The sequence below is a fragment of the Phymastichus coffea genome, unplaced genomic scaffold (assembly GCF_024137745.1).
Source record: "Phymastichus coffea isolate CEN01 unplaced genomic scaffold, Cenicafe_Pcof_1.1 PCOF00098, whole genome shotgun sequence".
Classification (NCBI taxonomy): domain Eukaryota; kingdom Metazoa; phylum Arthropoda; class Insecta; order Hymenoptera; family Eulophidae; genus Phymastichus; species Phymastichus coffea.
The window spans coordinates 870,843-896,562 of record NW_026706909.1 but is presented as its reverse complement, the minus strand read 5'-3'; the positions used below and the strand labels follow the sequence as shown (position 1 = coordinate 896,562).

Here is a 25,720-nt window from a genome sequence, read left to right as displayed (position 1 = left end):
TTTAACCGACTGCTGGTCGAGTGTCTTTTGTTTACTCGTTTCTAAGAGGAAATGACCTTGATGCTGATATTTTTTTCTCTATATAAATACTCGTATGCTATTTTTTTAAGTACTCGTTGTCATGAGCCTTCGCGGTGTTCAAATTACGCGTGGAAAATTAAGGCTACCACGACGTAATAGCAAGACTAAGATACAATTCGATGTTGCTTTGTTCTAATCTTAATTTTTCGTACGCGTGCTAGCATAAAAACGAAGAGCAGCGATTTTCGTAAGTTTCATTTTGATATAATCGCCCGGTAAATTACGCCTAATCGTCATCGATATTGCACTTTGGACATTTTTACTTCCCATCAGTTGATCTTACGATTATTCAGCGTTGCCTTATGATTCAGCGTTGCCCCTGGAAAATGTTTTTCTCTCGGGGTCCCACACGCAGATCGCCGCGCTACGTTGACACGCGGAATAACTTTTGGCTATCCCGAGAGAAATTTTTTCAGCGGGGCAACTCGGATCTTACGCGCATCTCAGAAATATTCACTTCGGCAATATAAGAAAAACAATGCACGTTACGAAACGTACGTCAGCTCGCGGTACAGACTCTGCATACGACGCAATAAGCCAACATTAATAATTACTGATAAATGGTAGCAAAATCATCAATAACGCAGTTAGCGGGAAAAATATGCGCAGCAGCGGAAGATTGACAGATAGAGGGTAAAAGCTTCATCGAATCAATCGTATTAAAGCATTCGATCGCCACTACGTTGTCTACCTTACCATCGTATGCCGGCAATGCAGTCATTCTTTTCCCTTTCCATCGTCGCGTTTCTTTATTATTATTGTTGTTCTGGTGGATTGAAAATAACTCGCTGGCGATCGTTGCCGTTACGCAACGAATCTTTCAGCGCTCGCTTGTTAATGTTTAACTTTGATATCACTGGTATCGGGCCTGTCGTAAGGGCGCGCGCGCGCACTACAGCAGTGGCACACGCTTAGTTGCAACGCGCCGTCGAAACTACATTCCATATGGCGCTACCGAAACGCTTCGATTGTCAACGAACGAGGAGCAGTCGTTAGCCGCGAGCTGCTCGTTAGAGCCGCGATGAGCCTCGATACCAGGGCGCTGAAAAATGCCATTAGCGCGCCGGCACTCGTGTAGAAATTAGCCGAGCGTCGATGGCAATCGGCGCGCGCGCCGATGCACAACGACGTCCCGGGGCAGAGCGTCGAGAAAAGAAAGAACAAAATCGAGAAGAAGAATACGCAGCGGCGTACGAAGAAGCGCGCCTCCGCGCATTGCGCAATTCGCGCGTGTGACATCAGCGCTAAAATCATTAGACGGAAAGTCTAACGTGTTTGCCCAGCAGCGTCGAGCGGATCGCTCGCCGCGGAAACTGAAAATAATTCATACTTTTCGAGTGTTTTCCTGCGATATCGTGCTCTCGTGGTGCGCGCGCTCTTATCGCGCGTCATTTATCAATCGTCTGCCTCGCGTGTATCTTCGTATCTGCCTCTTTTTTTCTTTTCCTTTTTTTTCTTGTTACAATCGGTCGTAGAGGATAGTTATTTAGCCGCGGCCAATTACGTCAGCCACGACGATTCGGCCAAAATCGCGACAGATAGCGGGAAACCGGTTCGCTGGTCGAGCGCGCGCACGTATGCGACGTCTCTCTCGTTCGCGTTCATTTCCCTCGCGCTTCGATGGATAATTCGCAAAATCACACTCGCGAGGGGGCGGGAAGGGTGGGTGGGGGGCGGGGGGGGGGCGTCACCAGTTCCCGCGGCGTGCAATTTAAGCAGCTGCGCATAAGTCGCGAGAACGACATTCCCGGCGCAAATGCACACGCACGCGTACTTTCACTCCGACGTACGTAGTGAATCCGTCTCTGAGCGAGGGCACACACAAATCATCCTCGGCCTCGTCCGCGCGAAACGGCAGCAAACACGAGCGACGCAAGCGCACTGACTCACCTCGGGCTCGCCGGAGCTGTCGGAGCCGCTGCCGCTACCGCCGCCGCTGGTCCGCAGACGCTTGGCTTCGGGTAGGACTTGGCTACCCGGTGACAGCGGCCTCATCCGCGGCAGATCCTCCGTCATCATCATCCTGTCTCCCCCGGGATGGCGATCCTTGCTCGCAAACGACCGTGTCCGCGCGAAAGCGAGTGCGCGCTGCTGCTGGCTCGGCGCGAGCGTGTTATTTCCTTAATTGAGAGGAGCAGCGAGCAGCGGCAGCCACTCCGCGTCTGAAGCAGATACGCCTGTCCCCACTTCTGGCGCGCGCTCACTCTCTCTCTCTCTCTCTCTCACTCTGTCGCATTCAGATAGCGGACGACCTTAACTCACAGGCGCGATCGCACGCATACGCGAGTCGCTCTGCCTGTCCAGATTCGAATTCTCGCGGTCTCTCGCGCGATTCGAATTTGCCGCGCCGCGCGCTCTCCGATCGCCGAGCTCGCGTACATCTCGACACGGCGCGCTCGATGCCATCGTCGCGAGCAGGAGCCGGTCGATCAACGACCAAAGGCCACGCTCTCGCACGTAAAACGATATTTCGCGGCACGCCAAGGAGGAACTGAACAAACGCAGGTCTCGTGTACATTCATGTCGTATCTATCTCTCGCCGTTCGGTCGCACAGTAGTGGGAGGAGCGCTCTACTCTCTCTTCTCTTTCTGTGTTCTGTTGTCCTTTTTTCTTTTATTTTTTAACACGTGCGCTACTCAACGGTTATTGGAAGATGCGTTGTCTCTACCATGCTTCGGTCGCGATAAAAACAAAACGAATGCGTGCGCACTTTACTTTTCCTTTCGAACGGACGCGATCGAGTAAACCGGATTTTTTTTTTCGCGAGGGAGGCTTGAGATTCAATTGATTCGGGTATTTACGTAGTTGGGATGATTTTGAGGAGATTCGTTGGGCGAATGCGCGCACATTTTTTTTTAACCCGATCGCACCGATATTGCATGTTTTTATGTCACATCGAGTGCGATGGCAATCTGATCTGAGGTTTTATAACGACATCGCAAATTTTGACATGAAGATAGCGAAGCTGCAATTTTATTACGGAGTTGTAGCTCGTAAAATTCTTTATTGGATTTGAGTTATCATCACGAATAGTTGAATTTTAATGATAGACTTGTATCTTAACGAAACATCGTGTACAATCATTACTTAGATTAATACTGTATAGTAGCTAAAAAAAAAGTTGCCGATATGATACGTTAAACGACTAAAATCTCGTAAGTAAGCGAAGAGAAAGGAAAGTGAAAAAATTATTTTTTATTTTATAGTATTTAAGTGATAACATTGAAGGACACGGCTTTGATAAAACGATATATTTTCAAAATAAATCAAGGAAAATTTTGTGACCGACAAGGCAGTAAAAGATGCTTTCAAATAGACATTTTTCATGGATGATTTCTACGTAGTTGAACTTGATTTACATAATCGAATTATACGTCAAGGTCAATAACATCAAAACATACTATTTTATGATTTATTGTTATCAATTTATATTTGCATAAGGACCTAAAAAATAATAATATCGTAACCGAGAAGTGAATAGGCATTCAATGGCTGACCGATAACGATTAATAGTGTAACGGCTAGCCGTAGCTTAGTTTTTTTTTATATTTAATTATTAAATATGACGAACAGAGTGGGAACCTTCCTGATTTCCCACGATGAAAACGCATTCGAAATATAAACTTTGATAGTGGCCCGAGCCTGCGTACTCAAGATTACAATCAACGCTCTATCCTGCTTTGTCCCACACGTATGTGTTGACAGGGGCCTACGATCATCGCGTATACATCGTGAAGTGTTATCACGCTGATAATGGAAGGGGACCATAAAAATGTAGTCTATCTTTTTTTTTCTCACCGATTTTTAAGAAAATATTCGTAATATTAAATAGATTTTCATCAATTTTGTAAGCCATTATAATGCGCACCTTTTTGTCACCGAATAACCAATAAATAGAACAATAATGTATTTTATAATAAATCGTAAAAGGTTTGAATTTTTCTGAATGCTCATAATAGTCACTATGTATCGTCATAATTAATTAAGTTTAGTACAATTATGTATAAGTAATTATAAGCTATAGCGTTACTCTTGCTCTTAAAAGTGGCACTCCGAGAGCCATCTCTGGAGAAAAGGGCCCAAGTTAAAAAGGGACCGCCCTTTCTCTCTCTGAAAATTCACGCCCACAGACCAATAAAGAAATTCTGGATATGATTAGAAAATTTCCCACCAATACAAAATTTAGCCGTTATCGCTTCATGGGCCTGAGGAAAGGGATTTCCACCCAACCACCCACGGCTTATAAAAAGCTCTGTACAAGGCTGGAGAGCAAGTTAAGTCAAGTTAAGTTCAGTCAGATAAGTTAGAGGAAGTCAAGTTCAGATAGAGTAAGTGCGGAGTGAGCACCAGGAAGTCCCTAATAAGAAGTTTTTACCAGTGAGTGAGTCCCGGAGGAAGCATCAAAGAAGAAAAATCACCCAAGTATATTTAGAGCAGATAGAGAGAGAAAGAGGCCAAAGAGCAGAGAGAACGCAACTTTAATAATAACTAAATTGATAAAATAAAAGTAAGTAAAATTTTAAACCTGGCTATCCTTTTCTTTCTTTAAATAATCCGCCTTTCTTTTGGAAATTCATTAAGCGTGAGTCTGGTGAATTTCCATTAAAGTCCCTTAAGAACACATTAAGCGTGAGTCTGGTGTGTTCGTAATAACATTTGGTTATTACATTCCGTGTTAGCATACAGTTTTCTCAACGCAACAATATTGCTCGTCCCGGCTTGTGTGTTACACGATAGCCAAATCAGAGCAACCCTGAGTTTACGCTTGCTCCAAGCGTACCTGAGAGTGACCCCGACGTCACAATAGCATTCATAGACAGAAAGAAATGGTCAGCTAATTAAAAAGATCGCGTCGCGGATGCGATTTGGAACAAAGGGGAAAAATTGGTAATGCAGAATGAAAACTTAGTTTGATTTACTTTAAACATATAATCTATGTATATTTAATTTGTACGCTCGTACATTGTGTCTCGGATAGCACGGCTTCACATTTTCTTTTTGGTTCGTTCAAATACATTCTTCTCGTTCACACAACAAAATATCTATGACAACATTGTACCGTAGTCCATGAGCATCGTCACTTTGTCATTATACACGGTGTTGGTAATTACGCATGGTATAGATTTTTTTAAATAAGAGACCTTTTGCGTATATGAGTAATTATAAACGGCGTTTTTTTTTTCATTTCACTTCCGGAGCGCCAGTAACGAAATTTCGAACGCGATTTTCCTTTTAAAAATAATAGCTTATGGAACTCGAGAACTGGATGTAAATTCGAAAAAAGTCGTTCGAAATCGCATTACGCACATTCCTCGTACCTGCATTTTCATTGTTATTTTCGGTTTAAAAGTTATTTAATAATACGATCTATACTCTAAGTTAATACTCAGAACCCTTTCGCTCCGTCTTTTTTTCACCACTGCACAAAATACATATATGCTTGGTATATGTATACATACGTCTACAATAATTCATAATAATGCATAATAATCAACTCTTAACCTGGTGTCCAGTCTTAACGTGTGAATAATCGCATTATTTTTTTCTTTCTTCTTCCTTTCGTGTTTGTATTTAATATACCACATTCGCGCAATCGACTTGCAAAATATGCGGTATAAAGAAGTTGAATAATTTCCATGCGCTGTTTTCTTATCTTTCGAATTGTGAATTTTTTTTTTTAACTTTTTGGCATCAAATATTGAAAACGGACTTGTCGCTACTTATTTTTTTAGTGTGTACAGTTTTAAGCCTAGAAATGACTAAACAAAGTTTTTTACCTGGTCTTTTTAATATGAAAAATGCTCTAATATATCTTACTCTCGCTTGTATAATCATTCATAGAAACAACGATTTTCTATGGCAGTTTTACAGTTTTCTTTTTTTTTTTATTGTGAACAAATTTTTTCGATGGTATATATAAAGCAGTATATAGACAAAATTAATTAAAAACGAATACATATAATAAACATATAACAATAAATTAGTAAGTTAAGTGAGAATAAAATGAGTTTAAGTTAAGAATAAATGAAACGATAAGAATTATTCACACAACTGTTGGAGAACAAATATACTGATTGAAAAATTCGATAATGTTGGTAACAGCACCTTAGAAGAAAGAAATATCTTGTCTCAAAGAGTTAAAATTACAAGTGTAGTCGGCGTAAGTTAATAGGCCCACAAAAATCCATACCGCAATATCATTTCTCTCTCTCTCTCTCTCTCTCTCTCTCTCTCTCTCTCTCTCTCTGACAACTCTCTCGCTCGCACTAACGATTTTTTGTCAATAAAGAAAAAAGTTTTTTTTTTCTAGTTCAACCTTTACCTCGTTCAGTGAAAAAATAGTCTATTTACAAATGTTCAAGGGAGAGATTAAATATCTTTTAATATTATTTTTTAAAAGCTTTTTCTTTCCTCTTTTGTGCGTCAATTCGTAGTTTATATTTTTTTGTCTTATATCGTTATATCAAAATCTAGAGATTTTTGTTTGTTCGTTTTTTAACGAATCCAAACGAGACGCACGTGTAAAAAGAATCGAGTGGAAGAGAAAAAAAAAGAAGCGAGTAGAAAAAGATTCGTTATGTGTTATATAAAATCGGAATTATTTACATTGTTACGATGTGCGTGTAACCCAAATTCAGAAAATCGCGCCCGTACGTGTTACTTTTTTTATAGATCGTGCGAAAACAAGTAAAGTATAAAAGAAAAGCTTTTACAAAAGTGTAGAAAAAGAGCTCATCATCGCCGACGATCAATAAATTTAACAAAGCGGACGGTGTAGGGTGAGAGGAGAGTCGGAGGTATACAACACATCACAGGCACACACACGTACAGTATATATTTATATATATCTCAATTGTTTCACAACTATCGACATTTTCTCCCACACTCTCGGACATTTACATATCTGCCTATTTATAGCGAGTATCCAATGAAAAAGTAACTAGCAGTTAGAAAGATTAGTAACTATAATTCTATATAAACGACTGTCATCTCTTTTTGGTGTTGGCGGTGTTTCCTTTTTTCTTCAAGGGGAAATTCGGATTCCACCTCAAACTGTAGGTTCAGTCATAATGCATGTAAAAATTCTCCTCCCACAACCGTGCAAAAGTAGTAGGGGAGGGCCTGGTTGCATATCTCTCATGACTTTAGGGATCCAAGACTAATGTGGACAAATATTTAGTGTAGCTCTGCAGCGTTTAAAACGAACGTAGTTCTTAAAATAACAATATCAAGAAAAGAACAAAAGGAATTGGGTGAAATCACAGAATAACACGTGTACCAAGATATATATGTGTACCGATCATCGAACGGAATCAAGTGGTTTTCTTTTTTTTTTTTTTCATTTTCGGATGGATCGGATTTTTGAAGGACTGAAGGTTCTTTCTGCGTGCGACATCATTAAAATATTTTCTTTCGCCGCTGATATGCCACAATCGTCAGTGTCTTACGTATTTGTCTTTACTTCTCTTTGGTTCAATCACGTTTACCTCGACTTTTGGTCAAGATAGTTCACTAGCCACTCGTCTATCGTATCGGAATTCTGCTTCACCCAGTAGATATTGAACTTGATCGTTTCCAGACTTTGATCCAACATCCGTTGTCCGCTACCGACATCTATTTCTTTGAAGTATTCTTTCACCTAAAAAACATACGTTTATTTTAAATACTTCGCGAGTTCTCCACATTCAAAACTTTTTGAGACTCACCTCGTGATAATCATACTCAGTGAAGAAATCCGAGGTGACGACGTTAATAAGCGAACCAATCGTCAACGATCCATTACCAAACAAACCCTGGATATGCGACCAATGTGCCTTAAGATGCCTCCATGCCAACAATTTACCTTCTGGATTCTTGGCAACCGAAGCTATAACCGATTCGACATCCTGTGGCCTTATCAGATTTCTATCCAACGTTTGAGTCAGATAACGTTGCAGTAACCATGGGTCCGTCGATGCGCCCAATGCTCGTAACATCACTAGTTTCTCGCTTGGGAAAAGTGTCTTACGATACGTTTCCCAGCAGTGATTCCATTCCTCTTGGCTACCGAATTTCACACCAGCGGCGTATACTACGTCGCGAATGTTTGGTGCGATTTTTTTGTCGCGTAACATCCAGTCGTCGAATAAATCTTTTGCTGGTTTTACCACGTCCTCTAGTTGTAAGTTCACTGCTGATTGTAATACTAAGATACGGAGTAACCTGCGAGTAACAGCTTATTAGTTGTCCACTTTCATAAAAACAGCAAGAAATTTCACGGAAAGTATTTGTCTAACAACATAATTATCAAATACTTTACGACTCAATAATCCTACAGTATACCAACTTTTTCAAATGCGAGCCCTCGTCACTCCAACCAACATATTTGGTAACCGGCGCGATGAGTTTCTTGAAAAACACAATGTATCTCTTGTAAGCGGCACTCTCACTTAACTTCTCTTTCCATGAGTGAAGATAATTCAAAGCCGTTGCCCATGGTACATAATCCCTCTCATTCAGTAAATATAACGACAATTCTAGTGGTACCGAAGCATTCAATTCACCAGCTTTGCATAGAGTGAAAGCATCGTCTATAAGATTTGCACGATCAGCAGGACTGAATCTCGTGTGATCTTTCAATAAAGTTTGAATTATGGCTTGCCACATGTCGTCGGGATAGGATACTCTGTAGAAACCAGTTTGATTAACGTTACACTTGATGTAGTCCGTGTCGTTGGGGACTTCGAACATCACTAAAAAAACATATATATGAAAGATTATCGATTTTCACGTAGATATAGGGTAGAAAATGGCAATTACCATCGGTCATGTTCATCCACACGTTCTGAACGTCTCTGGAGTCCTTGCTGGTGTAATAGCTCAGCGGCACGTACCATTTGTAATTGAACGGCGATTTGGGAGCTGCCAGTGTCGTGTCGTTCACATACGGCGAGACGAGGAATCGCTTTTGAGAGGCTGTGATTGTGTTGCCTTCGCGCGCGATTGTTATTAGAGGGAAGCCAGTTTGTTGCGTCCACGTGTCCATTATTGCCTACCGCAAAGAGCTTGATTAAGTATCACGTTCGAAGTTTCAAGATTTTATGTGTACCGTACCTTGACATCGAATGTTTTGTTGACGTGTTTGGTGAATACAGCCCAAAGATCATTGGTATCAGCATTCCCATAAGCATGACTGCCCAGATAATCATTCAATCCTACCTTCAGTATATCTTCGGTTAAGAAACCTTCTAACATGTACAGTATCGAAGCTCCCTTATTGTAGCTTATAGTGTCGAATATGGATTCAATCTCCGATGGATCTTTCACTTGTACACTTATCGGATGACTACTTGCCAACGCATCGAGATCCAGTGCCGGCTGAATTTTGTCAAGGATGAATTGATCCATCATACTCCACTCTGGTGAGATGAAACTGACACCCTTGTACTCGAAGAAACTCGCGGCACCTTCATTCAACCAAAGATCGTTCCACCATTTCATCGTTACTAAATTGCCAAACCATTGGTGAGCTAACTCGTGTGCTATTACTACGGCTACCCATTCGTGCGCGGCTGTTGATGTCTCAGCTGGGTCGTATAAGATTGACGTCTCGCGGTAGGTTATCAATCCCCAATTTTCCATTGCGCCTGCACCGAAGTCTGGGATGGCTATCAGATCTGCGCAAAATAGAGGATGTTAACCGAGGTTCGATGGTTAGTTCGCGTGGTTTCGCACCTAGTTTCGGTAGTGGATACTGGGCACCGAAGAACGACTCGAAGAAGTCCATTGTTCTCGAGGCTGTTTTCACGGCGAAAGTCGCTTGCGGCAGCATTGTCTCAGCGGCGTAGACCGACACGCTAACGTTACGCTTTGTCATTTGTGAAACTCGCTTGAAATCACAGACCACGAAGGCGACCAGATACGTCGACATCGCCACGGACTCTTGAAAGTCGTCGCGTAGCTGCGAAACATTCGTCGACTAACGTGAGCGATAGCGGCTACGGGATCGCGTACCAGCAATTCTTTGCCGGATATGACGAATGCCATCGTAGGAAAATGAAGCGACGCGAAATAGGCAGATGCACGTGAAAGAAAAAATTGGAGTGGTTTAGTGAAAACTCACGAGTCCGGTGCCCATGTAGAATCCAGCATCTTCAGTGTTGGCAATAGGCGTGTTGCAGAGGGCAATATGAAAGCGATCCCGGAATATGGACACCTTGAATTTGGCCTTGAATTGCGGCTCGTCGAAGCATGGAAATGCCGAGCGAGCGTACGTCGGCTCGAAATGGGTTGTTGCCAGATACCTATGGCCGTCGAAAAAGCTTTTACACACGATTAATATTCAAATGCTTTTCTTTGTTTCGTTCTTAATTGTACTTTTTTCACAATATACGAACACAACAATATAGAGATCCTAATATCAACAAGATACGCAAATAAAAACGAACAAAGAACCAAGGGATCCAAGATATAGTATTTATGAGAGTTTGCTGTGAGTGATGACGGTGATTATAGTGAAATATAGTTTTTTTTCGGTGCCGAGTGAAAAAAAGTGCGAAAAAACATTATGCGAATTTTCAACGTGAGGTAGTTGTATCCGTAACTACATTTGCCGTATAAAGCCATTTGCTACAATTTCGAATTTAAGCAAGTTTCTACCGCGCCGCGCTGAGGCAATTACACAGATAGTACTAATTCATGAAAGAATTAATTGTTAGAACTACTTTGAATTGCCTTGTAAAAAATCTATATCGACATTTTCTTAGTTGAATATTTCTTGCGAGTTATTTAATTTGTCTTGTTATTTAATTTGTCAGATGAAAACAAAAAGACCTTCTTAGTATATAAACAGACAAAATATCCTTTCTTTATAGTAAAACCATGATTAGTACGTTATCGTTTCAATTTTTCATAAATACGATGAAAAATTATAAATTTTGTGATTAGAAAAGCTTTTACCCAAGAACATTCTATTTTACTCAGAGCTACGAAGCTACAAAAGTGAAACCATTAACTTATTTTTAGATTAAATACTGTATGCTTTCATAAGTGCCTTAGGATATTAAAACTTTACTTGAAGCGTAGGACATAATTTTGAGCTTTAAAAATATTCTTTCGCGAAAAGTTAATACTAACTTTTGCACACCAAATATCAAAGAGTTATGGTTATCTGTTTTCAGGATGACGACGCCAGATACAGCAACCTTACTTGATTTTGTAAAACTATCGGAAACACCGAGATAAAAGAAGAAAAAATCAAATTTTGAAGGAATCATTTTCTTTTACTTAAAAAAGTGAGCGTGACATATCTCATTCAAAGTGCTGCGACCAACAATACAAAGAGAGAGCGAATCGATAGATTGATCCAAGAGCGAGTGAAGTGAGTAGAGCATGCATAGAAATGAAAATGAAGTAGTAGCTGTATATAAAGTAGAAGGGGGATGCATATTGAGAAAAAGAGTCACGTAATGGTTTTAGATACCTTTTCTCTCCGTGGGCGTTGACGTAACTGCTGAGATAGAAGCCCTCGAGCTCGTTCTTCAGCTTCGAGACGAACCTCAAGTGGACCGAGTAGTTCCCCTTTTTACGAAACTTGCTCTCCTCGAGCTCGAGATAGAGCTGCTGATGCCGAGGATATTCCAGCATCCTCGAGATCTTTAATCTGCGTCCCTTGTGATCTTGCACCATCTAACGTGTGCCCAGTTGTTGGCATCCAGAACACATAGTTTTCCGATTTTAGATTACGTCGACGCGAAAATGAAATCCGTTATCGTTCTCAATTTTACTTCTATTTCTATCGAGTCTTTAAGCTCTGGCAACAATTTTTTCGTTTGTTTCATCTTTTTTTTTTTTTTTTGAAATTTAATTTTACATAAACTGGCAATACTCGACATTACGTTTACGTATAGCGCGTTACATCAAATAATATTCCACGTTAATCCAGCTAACTTGTGTAAATAGGAAAAGGATAAGCGTACTAATGAAAATTACCTTTTCGGTTATTGTCAAGTTTTTGCTATGGAAGACGATAAAATTGGTCTCTCGGTCGACATGAAATTCGATCGTGACTTGTCCTGCAAAAGAGAATACAGCACAAATCAATCAGTCAATTTACGCGTTTAATCAACCATCGACTAATTAATTACCTTTCACTTCTAATGTCGTGAGATTGGGATGGATCGTGATGTTGTATCGCGTTGGATGGGCAAAACTCGGCAACCTGACATTATCCCAGGGAAAGATCTGAAGGAAAATTACATTGAAGAGCGAGCTCGACCTGAGCGACGATCCGCGCGAAAGCGCCGGTCGATTGATTGCCTGGCACGCCGGGACAGAGAAACGTATCAGGCGCGCGAGCGACGCTTGCGACGCGCGCGCTCGATTGCCCAGCGAAGCCCCGCGCGTACACGCGACGATTTGCTGGCCTGCGCCGAGTCTGCTCGCGCGGAAACGTCCGTTCGCGCGGCAAACGAGCCTCCCGATTGAGAGACGCGGTCGATCGAGACGAAACGCCTCTCCCCGGCGCAAGAGATTAGACGCAGGCCGTGGCCGCGGCGCGCGATCCGAGTTTTAATCGCGAGAAACGGCACGCTCGAGGGAATTGAGGTTATACGCGAGCTTGCAGCAGACCGCAGCTGCTTGCAGGCTGCAGCGACGCGCGCCGCGGGTAAAAGCGGGTTAGGTGGGCAGCCAAGATATTTTTCAATTGGACTAACGACGTGGTTAATCTTCGCTCGTGCGAACGCATCATCGGCACCGCGCGCGAACCAACTTTACGACGCGAGAGGCGTGCGGGAACGATCGATTTCGCATATACCAACGTCCGGGCGCTTTCGCGCATACTCCCAGAACTATAAAAAAAGAGAAAAGAAAAAAGGAAGAAGACAAATAAGTAGAATGCAAAGATGTGAACGTACGTCGCCGTTGGTAGCAATGGGTTCGCCGGTCTCCTCGTCGATGTCGGTGACCAGGTTCGTTGGCTTCTCTCCAGCGCAAGGGCAGTCTAGTTGTAGCGAGGAAGGAAGGAAGGCGTCAATTAATTACCTCCTCGACTGCTACGCGCCGATTACGAATTCAACAATTAATTATGCCATTATTTCGCGTGCCACGGGCAATTAGCCTCCCCCCCCCTCCCCCTCCCTTTCACTCTTACCCTCTCGAGGATCTCTCGCGAGAAGTTTCAAAAATGCATGGCGGTTTCTTTTTCATTCTGCGCCCCCGCACAATGGCAATGTCTTAATTGTTGATTACCCTTTCGGCACTTTCTCCGCGGGCCGGAGCTTGCCGCGCAAAAAGAAGACTGCGCGAGCAGTTTCTTCCGTCCAATTATCGCGGAACAACTCGAAGAGCGGCTACTTCTTTCCTCGTTGAAATTAAAAATGAAGGAACGATGAAAACACAGCGGAGTGCTTTAAAATTCGCATTTGCCGCGAAGATAAGAGCGATGAGTGGCTCGCGGCGCTCAGCGCTGTTTTCGCGCGACTCACCGTTTTGTGGTCCCGCGAAGGCGATGATGAGCGATATGGCGAACAGCGTGGCGAACACGACGGTGGCGATGCACAGCGCGCGCTTCTGCGAGCACACCGCCCCACCGTTCTGCTCGTAGATGTTGCGCTTGTGCAGCGCTGGATTTGTCTCCCCTGCAATGCAAAAGAAGCGAACGAGGCGCGGGATTAGACGGAGCTTACGGGCAGCGGCGATGCGCCACACGCGATACACATTGTAATTGACCCAGAACATGTAACCTGCGATTCCTTTCGCTCGGCTGGGGTAAATCGATGATGTGCTTGCGCGCCGCCGAATAATTGGAGCGCGGTAAGAAAGAGTCGCGGTGCGACGTACCGCGGCCGAACGAATCATTGCCGGCGGACGTTTCCTCATTATTTATCGTTTGATGTTTTCTTTTTCTTTTATCTCCTCGTTCGCTAGTGGGCACGCTATTCAGGCCGGCGCGGGTGCTGGAATACTTCACGACGGTTCCATCTCCGCGAAACTTTCGCTGCGCGTTTATGAGCTTACACTGACGTAAACTGCACTGCGCTCTCTGAACAAAAAAATTGAATAAAAGAGCACGTGAGCCTGAAAATTCGTGCGCGTTCGCCTTCATGTGCGTGTGCGTGTGTTTGTGTGTGTGTGTCTGTGTGTGTGTGTGTGTGTGTGCAGTTTAAAAGCTTGTGGGGGCTCATGAAAAATTTCGCGTCGCCCGGCTTGCTGCCGCTGCCGCCGCTGCCGCCGCTGCTGCTGCTGCGCACTCGACCTCGATTCTCATTGGGAACTCTTGCCTTTTTTTTTTTTCTCCTGCCTCGCTTACGCTCGCTTGCTCGCGCGCGCGCACTCGTACGGCGATGTGCCGCGCGCGCTTTGTTTATGCACGAGTGAGAGAAAGTCGTCGGGATGTAGGTGAAGAGGTTCTCGGCATTAATTAGATTTTGCATTCGTTAAGAGAGGAAAAATCACGCACGAACAAGCGCGCGAATCCGCGAGCATCGATCTGTCCCGCGTGAGATGGAGGCCGAACAAACCGCGTGGGACGACGGCGAATAAAATATGCAAAGCGTGGATAATATCGATCGACCGGCATAACACGTGGCTGGGCTCAGAGGAGAAAAAGATACGCCATAAGTGGGTCGACGACGTTGCATATACCATGCACACACACACACACACACACACACACACACACACACATGTATGCGCGCGGAAGGAAGACACCAAGCGCGATGTGCAGTCGACTTTGTTTAAGTTGCTATCGATTTATATGCGTGCCCCGTCGATGTCGCCTATAACTTTCGCTTCGCCGCGACGCAAATGCGATCGTCGATCGTCGCAGCCGCGAAAAATGCACGCTGGCTCGTGCGCGACGATACGATCGAGCACGTACGTCGGAGGAAGTATCGAGCTCCAATTAGATTATCCTTTACACGTTGCGCGAGGAAATTTCTCGGGAGAGAAAGAGAGAGAGAGAGAGGAGAATCGTAGCAGCGCGTTAACGCTCTTTCATGCAGGTACTTCACGCGGAAAGTATTCCGCGTTATTCCAACGAGAGGAGGTAAATTCTAACGTGAATCGCGACACCGCCGGGGGAAAAGAAGGGAATTCCCGCGCGTAACAAAAGTGCAGCAGCCGCACGTAGCGAGCGAAAAAATGCCGTCAAACGCATAGCTCAGCGAAGCGTATAACAAAGCTTCGCCCTGCATAAACGCGGAAAAGGGCGGTGGGTCGTTGCCTCTCACTCACTCTCTCTTTCTTTCTCTCTCTCTTTTTGGGACAAATTAAATTGCACGTAGAGGGAGAGAGAGAGAGAGAGAGAGTACCTACCGCGTGTCGTTGTTGATGTTCGACAACCTCGTTTTTTCACCGAAAATCCCGCGCCTGATTTAAGCTACGCTTCTACTACTGAAATACGTATAACTGAGATTTTCGGAAATGAAATTTTTGAGGATGAGACGACGATGACGGCGCGCGCGAGACGCGCTGATGTATGCGAAAAGTAGATTCTCTTTTTGGAATCGAATGTGAAATGCGAGCAGATTTGTTCTCGAGCCAATGCGAAGAGAGAGACCGTCGAAAATATATGTATCGTACGCGTCGTATGATCTCTTCGTCTCTTTCCCGGCGAAGATATCGTCACGCGGTAGGTGTAAATCGTATGATATACGTCTCGTATCGTCGATTTTCATTCCCAACTGTCGAAGATCGATTTGGCAGCAAGCGAAAAAAAAAAACAAATTATTTCACGTTTCTGTGTCCGCAGACAAACATTTTTCAATGGCTACGATGGGAAACGAAAGGCAAAGTCGACGAAACGAAAAATTATTTCGGCAAACGGCTAATTACTTTTCTCTTTTATCCCCAGTCGTATTTTTAATTAGGTTTCCTTTTACGATTCGTGTTTTTTATTCTCTCTCTCTTTCTCTCGTGACTTTTCAAACATCAGTGACCGCTACTCTTTTGCGTACGCGTATATCCAAGCTACGCGATACAGTTGTTTCCCAGTGAAATGACAAAGTTTCCCGCGCGTAAATCTAATTCTATATTTTTTTGAAGTAACACGCGAGCGAGACATTTGCGAATGGCAAGTTATTGCGGGTGCCATTTCAATATATTCCCTTAACAATACAACGAAACTGCCGTCGCAAATGAACTTCAAAATTCCGCGCGGACGACCGCTCGCCGAAATTTCCATATCAAAATCCACGCGCAATTCAAATGCCTATCTCGAAAATTTACATTACAATAGAAATCCTCCCGAATTAAAAAAGGAAAGGAAAAATAAATAAAAAGAGCGAAGAAAAGTAAATCGATAGAACGTGTCGCGTGAGGCAATTGTTGCATCCTTTTGCTGCATTTATGTAGATCTAGAAAACACGTGGGCTTCATTAGATCGCGAGGCTCTATAATTGGCAAACGTATCGCGCGTCCGCTCGCGTACATACGCAGACGTTTTCATCGCCGGAAACATCGTGGAAGATGGATGGCTCTCATAAACAAGACTTAACAATGCCTCTCTCTCGTTCTCGCGCTCACATGCTCTTCGGGGATAAGTTTAGCACGCGCGCGGTCTCGGAATCGCAGAGGCGAGCGTGCGTCGCTTTCTGCCCAATATGCGATTGGAATGCGATTTAGCGACGAATCCGATCGTCGCGCTCGTGGATGAAAAATGCGTAGGCGTATGAAAATAACACACAGAGACAATGATATTAAGAGAGAGACGTGTTATCACACCGACCTGTGAGAAAGGCGACATCGTCGACATCCTGCTCGTTCATGACAAAGCGATTGGGCGGCGGGTTGCGACGGTAGACAAATCCCTTGACCTCGCCGTCGCTCGAGGCATACGAGACCTTGATTAAAGGTTCCTTCTGTTCTGCCAGTTTAACAACTGCACGATTATCTTGGGCTTTTTTTATTTCTTTTTCAATGGACTTTTTCGATTATGGACGGAGGCATTGTGCGGTCGTGTGTGTTTGATTTGCCGTTGTGCTCTCTCTCTCTCTCTCTCTCCCTCTCTCTCTTTCAACTGTGTATTATCTCGCGACGATAAGGAAAAAGGAGAGAGAGAAGAAGAAAATCCTTCTCCCTCGTTATTTTTTTCGTGTATATGTCTGGCCGGTCGGCCCGCTATATAGCGACTGGCAATGGCCGAGCCTCCCCTGCGTCGTCGCGCGGAGGGCGCTTAACGCACAGAGCGACATCTCGTGGTTTACACGATCTACGAAGCGAACGAATGGGGGATGACTCTCCTGAGAGCGAGAGAGAAACCGACAGACAGAGAATGGTGGAGAGCTATGCGAACAGAGAGTGCGTTTCGAGGGTACTCCGCCGACGGCACAGGCGCACTCATTTTGGAGATGGCCGGTCTCTAATTGTCGCCGTACTTCCGAGCGAATTGCCAATTCCGACGTATCGATTGCCGGATTTTCCAGGGAAACTGGACGAGGCTCCCCGGAGGATTGGACGAAAATCTTTGAAAAAGCTTCGACGCACGAGCTAACGAGAAGCGTCAATACCGTACAGCCGGTCGGCCGCCGCGCTTGCAAGCTACCCCTCGCGCGCTTTTCTCTCTCTCTCTCTCTCTCCCTCCCTCTCTACCTTGTTGGTTGGTCTAAGCACATCATCGCATTGGTGTGGTCCGAAGCTGGCTGCGCGAGCATCGACCGCTCGCTCGCCCGATAACGCCATGGAGAGGGGGAGGTGAAAGCGCCATGGGATTCGCACGGGGAATTGAAAAGTCGCAGGGGGAAACGAACGTTTGTAGATGTTTTTTTGCCCCGCGTGATTACTATTTTTTTATTTTAATGTAAGACTAGGCATATTTGTCAGCTGCTGTTGCCCATTTCAATGATCGGCGGTTGGTACGAGAGAGTTAGCTTTTTTCGACAGAAGGAGTTTTGAAGGATCACGACAGACAAACGTTGAAAGATGCATTGTTTAATCGAAGAAACAAGCTTGGAAAGTTTTATAAAATTTTAAGCTTTTCTAAAAACTTCTGAAAATGATTTTTTTTAACTATGATTATTGAAAAGATCCAGTAAATACATTTATTTAGAAAATTATTGCTCAGGGCGAAACTATGCACGCAACGTTTATTTATAATTAAAAAAAAAACACGAAATCTGAGTCTTATTAAGATACGTACCTAGTTACGCGAAAAGTAAGACGAAAAAAAGTACAATAACAAGTTATTAATCTTCTCGCGGCTCATCTGTATGAGCATCGCGTCACGAAAAAGCTGGTAATTGCAATTCCAAAGAGTAAAAAAAAGGAAGAAGGAAGAAAAGAATCATATCCCGATGTAAGCTCTCCGTTATAACAGTGTCTGGCAACGCCACCACGCGGGGCAAGAAGGCATCGCACAGCCAATTTGCATAATCGGACGATAAGACCGGCGTGTATGTGTGTACGTGCGCGATCGATTTCTACTTGTGAAAAAAAAAAGATTATTTTTCTCCCTTCGTGCGTAAACGAGAAAGTTGAGATAATAAAGTTTTCCTGCGTTAATTTTCGGCTGCTCACTCTTTCTCTTCTGGCAAATGATTGTCAGCATAGCCGAGGGATGCTGCGTACGAATCGATCGGCGCCCCCCCCCCCCCCCCTTAACTTCTGGTCGACGCCGGCGCGCGCTTTTTTTCTTCTCTAGTGCACTTCTTCGGCCTTATCTCTTTTGTCGCTCGCGTTTAACGCATTACGCAACCCTCAGTCTCTCTCACTCTCAAGGGGATGTGAGTTCCTTTTTTCATTCTCTACCGCTGATGATCGGGTTAGCGGCAATTTTTGCAGCCAACCTCCTTTTGTTTTATTTTTAATTGGCGGCGAGCACCTCTTTAAAAACTCGCTCGATTCAAAGGTACGATTACTAGCTCGAATGAGCTCGAAGTAAATTGAGTGCCTGACGGTGGAAACAAAAACGAGTGTTTCGCTTTTTTCCGCTCGCGATTTTATTATTCGATTGTCGTGCTAATTGTTTGTCTTATTTGTTCCGTTCGAGGAGGCACTTGCGTAAGAATGCTCAAAGAACGTTAATAAGCTATGACGGAACCCGAGAGTTTCTATTTGAATAATTAATGGCACATCTCCTCAAAAGCGTAAGACAGTATCTCACGATAGTAGATAAAATGAAGTTTTGCGAGCTAAACCCAAAATTTTCGAAAACTTCAATCCTCTTCACTCCTGATAAAAATCGAAACCGTCGTTTAAGCAAAACATTTCATAACTCTCCGCTATAAGGTACACAGAAAAGTTTTCAGAGAGAGATTTGAGAACCCAAGCAAAGAACCCGTCGAAAAAGGAAACTTAATTCCGCCTCAAGCTTAGAGGGTATATATACGAGTTAGAGGACTGGGACTTTTTACGTCGGCTAATTTACTCTCTTGTGCGCGCCAGATTTACACGTCCGCAGGTACGCAGCAGCTTTTTATCGGCGTTCCTCCATTTTGAAACGCCATACGAGATTGATCAGAGAAAAAATCTTAGCCGAGCTTAATTGAAAATCTCGAGATAATTATCGTTGTACAGCCTCCCGCGACGACGACGAGCAGAGCAACAAGTGCAACGTAAATTGCCTGTCACTCGACGAACGACACTTGAGAAAATTACTTCATGAAGTTAACCGAACAGAAAGAAAAAAAAAAGAAAAGAAAACTATACTCACCGCCTGTAGCCGAAGCTGTACCATTCTGTCCAGGTGTGCGTCCACTCGATGTCCGAACGATTGGTTCCATACGAATGGCTTCGCTGCTCGTGCGTCCCGATGACGCTGTTTGTGGTCCTGGCATCTTATTCTTCGATGATTGTACAAGTGTTTCGATTTTTCTTTCTAATAATAATTATCTAAGGCGATTACTTTCTTTTCTTTGTTATCAAAATTTCCTAAATGAAATCTAGGCACGCACCTAGGCTCGTTAGCGTAATAGTGTAAAGCACATCGACAATTTGGACGTAGCAAAGTGAATTTGCAAATCGCGAAGCAACATCAAGGTACATTATATATGATATATTTAGGTACAGAAATCACAATTCCTCGATCAATAATAATTCTTTTTCTCCAAGCAAAAGCTTTGTTGTGTACATACATACATATTTTTTACACAAAACGCGCGCGTGTATATATATATATTATTTATTTACGACGAGAAAAATAAAACGAAGCTAAAGTGTGAAAGACGTGCGTTGTTCCCCCGAAAAAAGCGCGCTGCGTGTATAATGTATAAGGTATGTCTTAGAAATACGTTTTGATAATAGTCTCCCTTCGAAAGCTTTGGCACACGCATCAATCAATGATTTCCTTCTAGTACGCAGAATCACATTATCTAGGACGTGCTTCCAAGGGAGTGATCGCCGTTCCCCTCCACGCACACACATACACACTTGTCAATTAAGGCACGCACCCTCTGCTACTCCCTTCTTTGACGGCATCGAGGGTGCGATTATTACTGCTCTTCTTCTCCTCCTGTAAAAATATAAGGGATGAAGCGAAGAAGAATGTGGCAAGATGCAGCAGTTAAATTTTGCGGAAAAAGGGGAATGCCAGTTTTATCTCCTTTCTCTCTGTTTGCGATCTAATACACTTGTTTTGACAGTGTATCCGTGTATCGGATTATTTGCCGATCAGTAGAAAATGGATAGGATAAGCAAATAGAGTTAGAGAGAAGATGAAATTTTCGGATCTGAAGTCTAAGCAAAATCATATATCTCTCCCAATGAAGGAATGATGCACTTATAAGAACTACCGTATTAAGGATACATTCATGGTTGATTTGCTCTCTCTCTCTCTCTTTCTATTTCCTCATAGTTAAAAAAAACATGTCATAAGTTTGATCTGTTTTTCAATATGGTATTTTTTAATAAAGAACAAAAAATTCTCAATTTAAAGTATTTTTAGTAAAAAAATGTAACAAATGAAAAAATTTATTTTATTCGTGTAATTTCATTAGATATATTTATAATGTATATATTTGGAAAATTTATTATTTTAATCTCTTTTTAATTATTCATATTATAAGCGATGTTTTTCCTTCAAAAAAAGATTCTTTTCGCATGGTTTTATTATAAAAATAAAAGCTCGATGAATAATTAATACTGAAGCCTCTTATCATTACTTGCTAATAACGATTAGTGTTCAATTTGCTATCTAAATTGCTGGTAGCACGAGAAGACGTTAGCCGGCCGGCGACGCTAGTTCAATCTATATATTTTTAAAGGCGAAGAGCTGGCCGAGTTGCCAGATTTGATTAGAGTACGTCGGTCTTGAACTGAACAGGTGGTTTATCAGATTTGTTGCACTTTAAATATATGATAAATGTTATTTTCATAATTTTGTCCGCGACTCATCAAATTGTTTTGTTTCGAGGAATCGAGGAGTTCTTAAATAGATTCTTAATATAATAATAGTATTGGTTAATATCATCTAATTACGTCAATTTTTTAAAAATATTAAAGATTGAGGAATGCTACATCAAGAAAGCATTCTTTGAAATATTTTCGAACGCAAAGATAAATCACTAAAATAAAATTTCTATAAAAAAAGCGTATCAGAGAAAATCATGCGGCTATTATTTAGACGAATTCAAATTAAACGCTTTATATACGAAAGGTATCTCGTTTACACGGACAACAAATGGCATGAAATTAAGTGGGCCATTTTTCAGCGTGCGCCATATAGACGATAAATATAATCAACCCTATCTGGCACGCGACTACGGCCAACGTTGCGTCTTTTGGCTCCTCTTGGCTTCTTTGTCCGACTATGTTCCGCACTGTCTCGAGCTATATTTATTTGATTCGGAACGCTTCTCATCGACCCACGTGTGTTCGTGTGATTGAAGCCCCGATAATTCATCCTACGAAAATAGACAGAGGCTTTTATATTTTCATCGTAAATTAGAATTAAACAATTTCTTTTGCATAACACCATTTTGTTTAATTACTTAATTTGGCATTATGGTAAATAATAACAAATATCTCTTTACAGATCATAGAATATAACATCAATTATTATCTTCTCTTTGGTAGTTAGATTATAAAAAATATTAAGTAAAAATATTTCACTCAGTAACGTTATACTACGTGTCTACGACCGTAACAATGTACGTCTGAGTCGCAGATTGTAAAATAATTTCTGATTAAGTTAACGAATAGTAGATATATACTTCCAAAATTATCTCGCGCACGGAAGACAAATACAAAGATATTTTTTTTTAAATGGGCACGTAGTTTTCACGCGGAATGGCCAGTCCAAATAAAAACGCTATTCATTGGTAAAAATTATGTCCGACCTCGGCCAAACGGCCTTCTCGAAGTTCAGTTTAGCGACTCCCTGTCTATCTCTGTCATTGTAAGCTACCCATTAAATCCTTAAACACTCGTGGAACGATCGATCGTGTTACCGCCTCTTTTCTCCAAACTTGTGTGAAAGTTGATGCTAATGCGACTTCTTAATTTACTAGCTGAGGTGATGCGTATGGCGCTTTAATTGACTATTTTTAACGATTTACTTTTTTATGATTTAGGACTTTGATGACTTTGATTTGAGTTTACCGTGGTTTATTCCGTTAAAGCGACTTTTTAGATTTTTAAATCGATGATATGCTGATACTCTTGTGTTTTGCTTTTAATATTTTGAGATTATTAATGGTACGAAAATGAATTTGAAAGATTTGTTAAAGCTTGTGAGAAGTTTACGTACATGAATGCCATAGATAATTGTATAACAGCCTTGCTGCAGTTTTACAAACTCAAATTAGCGCAAAATACGTGACGGACGTAACATAGTTCCGGATATTTCATTAACTGACAGATGTTTACTTTGCCATCTAGGCTTTGCGGGAAATAGCTGCACTCATGAAAAATATTAAATTATAATTATTTGCTAATTTTTTCAAATGCATGAAATTATACACAATGCATAAATTGACTAACTGATATATATATTTTTTATAATTTAGATATTTTCACATGAATGAATATGTCGAAGTTCTTTATATTTTAATTTAATTAACTTTTAATTAAAGTATTCTGCACGCAATTGAAATAAGCCATGTAATTTGAAGGCTTTTATAAAAATAATACTTAATTTCTTTAATGAATTCGAGCATATATACTTCAACTGGAAAATGATATTCAGCAAACTATTGACAAATAAATATAATAGAACACAAAGATTCTCATTCAGTCACATCCTTTCAAATGTACATATAGATATTTTACTAAAACCTACATTTTCTAATAAAAAGAAAAGAAAATTACATCACTGAGGCGTAAGTAGTACTTACACGCGAACACGTGCAGATCTGTTTTGCCTTTGCATCTCTTTTCTCAGTTCAAATTACACGTGCAAGCTCGCTGCCCAGAAAATGAAAATGCACAGGTCTCGTGCTTGAAGTATACACGTAACGACCAGAGTAAATTTTTTTTCGCACCAACTTGTATGCATATGTCGAAAATTGGCATCGAGCGAAACGCCTTTTGGAACGCGTTTATGTTTTCGAGCTATTGGGATTACGCTGACACAGAAAATAAAAACGCGTAATCTCTTTTCTCTTGAATGATTTGGAAAATGTCAAATTTTGATTAAATCTGTGAAAACTTGTTTGGAAGTCTTTGTGAAAAAGTTTTCCTTTTTGTTAGATCCTTTAACATTTTTGAGAGCAAGTTTACTTCTCGAACTGTGATTCATAATTCCGCTGTAATTAACAATAGCACATTGATCGATCAATGTCCAGCTTCCTAAACCATAATCAGTATTGAACAATGATTCAAGCGTTACACGTACGCCAAGTATTCCAAATGATTGTAGAACCATGAAAATAACGATTTATAGTTCCGGCGCGCATCGAAAATGGCTATGCACACCGAGACAGAGAGAGAGAGAGAGAGAGAGAGGAATTACCAAGCGCACGGCTCGTTACATATATATGCTCGTACGCACAATAACTCTCTTTGAGCGCTTGCCGCTGCACCGTTGATAATTGAGCTCTCGGGAACGCTTGTTATTTTGTCGAATTTTATGCGGAGGACGACTTTAATATGACAATATTGACGAGGATACGTTCATTGTTAATTTAATTTTATAATAATAGCCAATGCTATTTAAACGAAATTGAAAATGTATATTTAGAATCTCTTCCTTGATATTCACAAACAAAAATTACTTATCTGTTGACCAGAAATTGAATAATATTCTCGCTTGGATCCCACTTTTATAATATCAGTTGGGATTGAAAGATAATGAAAAAAGTTCACCGTCCAAATAGAAGGAAAACGTTTAAAATACCTGCGATTCAGCAAAGCATCCCACGGCACGTGGCTTTGAAGCGATGCCACTTAAAAAAAGGGATATTTTTAATTTATTCTTCTTTTTTTCTTTTATAACGATACACTTAAGAAAAGGATTTATCCGTTGGCGCGAAGAATCAATACTTTGTGTATGGTTACAACGTTGTACGTGCATCGCGATTGCTGTCTATTCCAAGCTTTTGGCTTGTTGTATTATTATTATTATTAGTTTAACTCGCAGGTAGACCACTTTCTTTGATGTCATAATCAGCTTGGTTATTTCGGCTTATATAAAGTATCAATTAAAATTTTAATTTAAAATTCATTATTCCTATGGTGCGTCGACGATAAAGCTCACCTCTTCCTTTGTCAAATATAAATATACCATCAACTACCCCAATTAGAAATCACGGAAAGAGAAACTGGCAATGCTCGCATACGCACACACACACACACATATACACAACACACCCAAAAGTGAACAAAAACAGTAATAATTGCATCACACCTTTGCGTCGTGTCTACTCCTATACTAAAAACCGGCACGCTGGTTATACACACTCTGCCTAGCTACTCTGTCGGCGGACGACTACTACTGTGCTGTGCTCTGCTCTGCTCTGCTCTGCCTGCAAGAGCGAGCGAGAGAAGAACGTGCGCCCGGCATCGAAGCGACATAGAGAGAGAGAGAGAGAGAGAGAGAGAGAGAGAGTGAACGAGAGGGGGGAGGCGAGACAGAGAGAAAGGGATGCGTGCGCGCCGGGGTTGCTACTCCAAGTCTATGTGTGTGCGTGTGTGTCTCGATGATGCTGGTTTTTCTCGTTCGTTCGTGCAGATTTAATGTTCTGTGCAATATTTACCTGCCGCGGCGTTGATGATGAAAACGTTGAACGATATATATTACCCGAAGGGTTGTTCGCTGGAGGAGAATTTTTTCACTGTCGAGAATGTTAAACGAAGTCGAAGATTTCTTCTCCTTTGAGTGTTTGTTTTGAATGAATTCACCATGAATATGAGATTCTTAATCTATAATTCTCAGAAGAAACGAGTCCCCTTTTCATTATACAATTTAGTCGATGTCCACATTGGGAAAAGCCGTCGTTCGATTTAATTTTGTTGAACGGCCAATGTAATTAATAAGTAATTTCACGCGCCTTGCAATTTTTCAACAATATAAAAATAGCAGGAAGCAAATCATGCAATTTCAACGTTGAATCAGAGTGTATGTAACACCGAGGTCGCGCGCGCGATAAAATGAAAATTCATAGAGGCACAAAAGTATCGTTGGCATAACAGTAGCATGCATGCACATTTACTTTCGGCCCAGGGATGATATAATCAGTATTAAAGTACAAAGCACACGATCGATGCAACAATAACCCAGTTTTA

The 25,720-nt window shown here is 41.9% G+C and overlaps 2 protein-coding genes across 5 annotated transcripts in view; both read right to left on the bottom strand.

Moving 5' to 3' along the window:
* LOC131669944 (endoplasmic reticulum membrane sensor NFE2L1-like) overlaps positions 1-2,417 on the bottom strand; it is a 46,807-nt gene extending 44,390 nt beyond the window's left edge. The window contains exon 1 of one of the 2 annotated variants that reach the window (XM_058945173.1): positions 1,972-2,417. Coding sequence is in view for 1 of the 2 variants with exons in the window: in XM_058945174.1 (XP_058801157.1) it covers positions 1,972-2,103 (132 nt within the window). In the remaining variant the exon portion in view is untranslated. The remainder of the gene's footprint in view (positions 1-1,971) is intronic. The other variant, XM_058945174.1, reaches the window with a different exon arrangement.
* A 2,617-nt stretch (positions 2,418-5,034) lies between these two features.
* Positions 5,035-24,955, bottom strand: LOC131669921 (endoplasmic reticulum aminopeptidase 2-like). Of its 3 annotated transcripts, none has more exons than XM_058945128.1 (14): positions 24,843-24,955; positions 19,713-20,510; positions 13,549-13,701; positions 12,979-13,064; positions 12,208-12,304; positions 12,053-12,135; positions 11,544-11,749; positions 10,185-10,383; positions 9,797-10,022; positions 9,176-9,738; positions 8,882-9,113; positions 8,409-8,814; positions 7,789-8,284; positions 5,035-7,721 (listed from the first exon to the last, which is right to left on the bottom strand). In XM_058945128.1, exons 2-14 carry the CDS (start codon positions 19,834-19,836, stop codon positions 7,566-7,568), a joined length of 3,027 nt encoding a protein of 1,008 aa, XP_058801111.1. In that variant the 5' UTR covers positions 19,837-20,510; positions 24,843-24,955; the 3' UTR covers positions 5,035-7,565. The 3 variants fall into 3 exon arrangements, with proteins under 3 accessions (XP_058801111.1, XP_058801112.1, XP_058801113.1); XM_058945129.1 differs by having other exon boundaries at positions 10,185-10,365; XM_058945130.1 differs by lacking the exons at positions 19,713-20,510; positions 24,843-24,955 and adding an exon at positions 16,791-17,630.
* Positions 24,956-25,720: the final 765 nt, after the last annotated feature.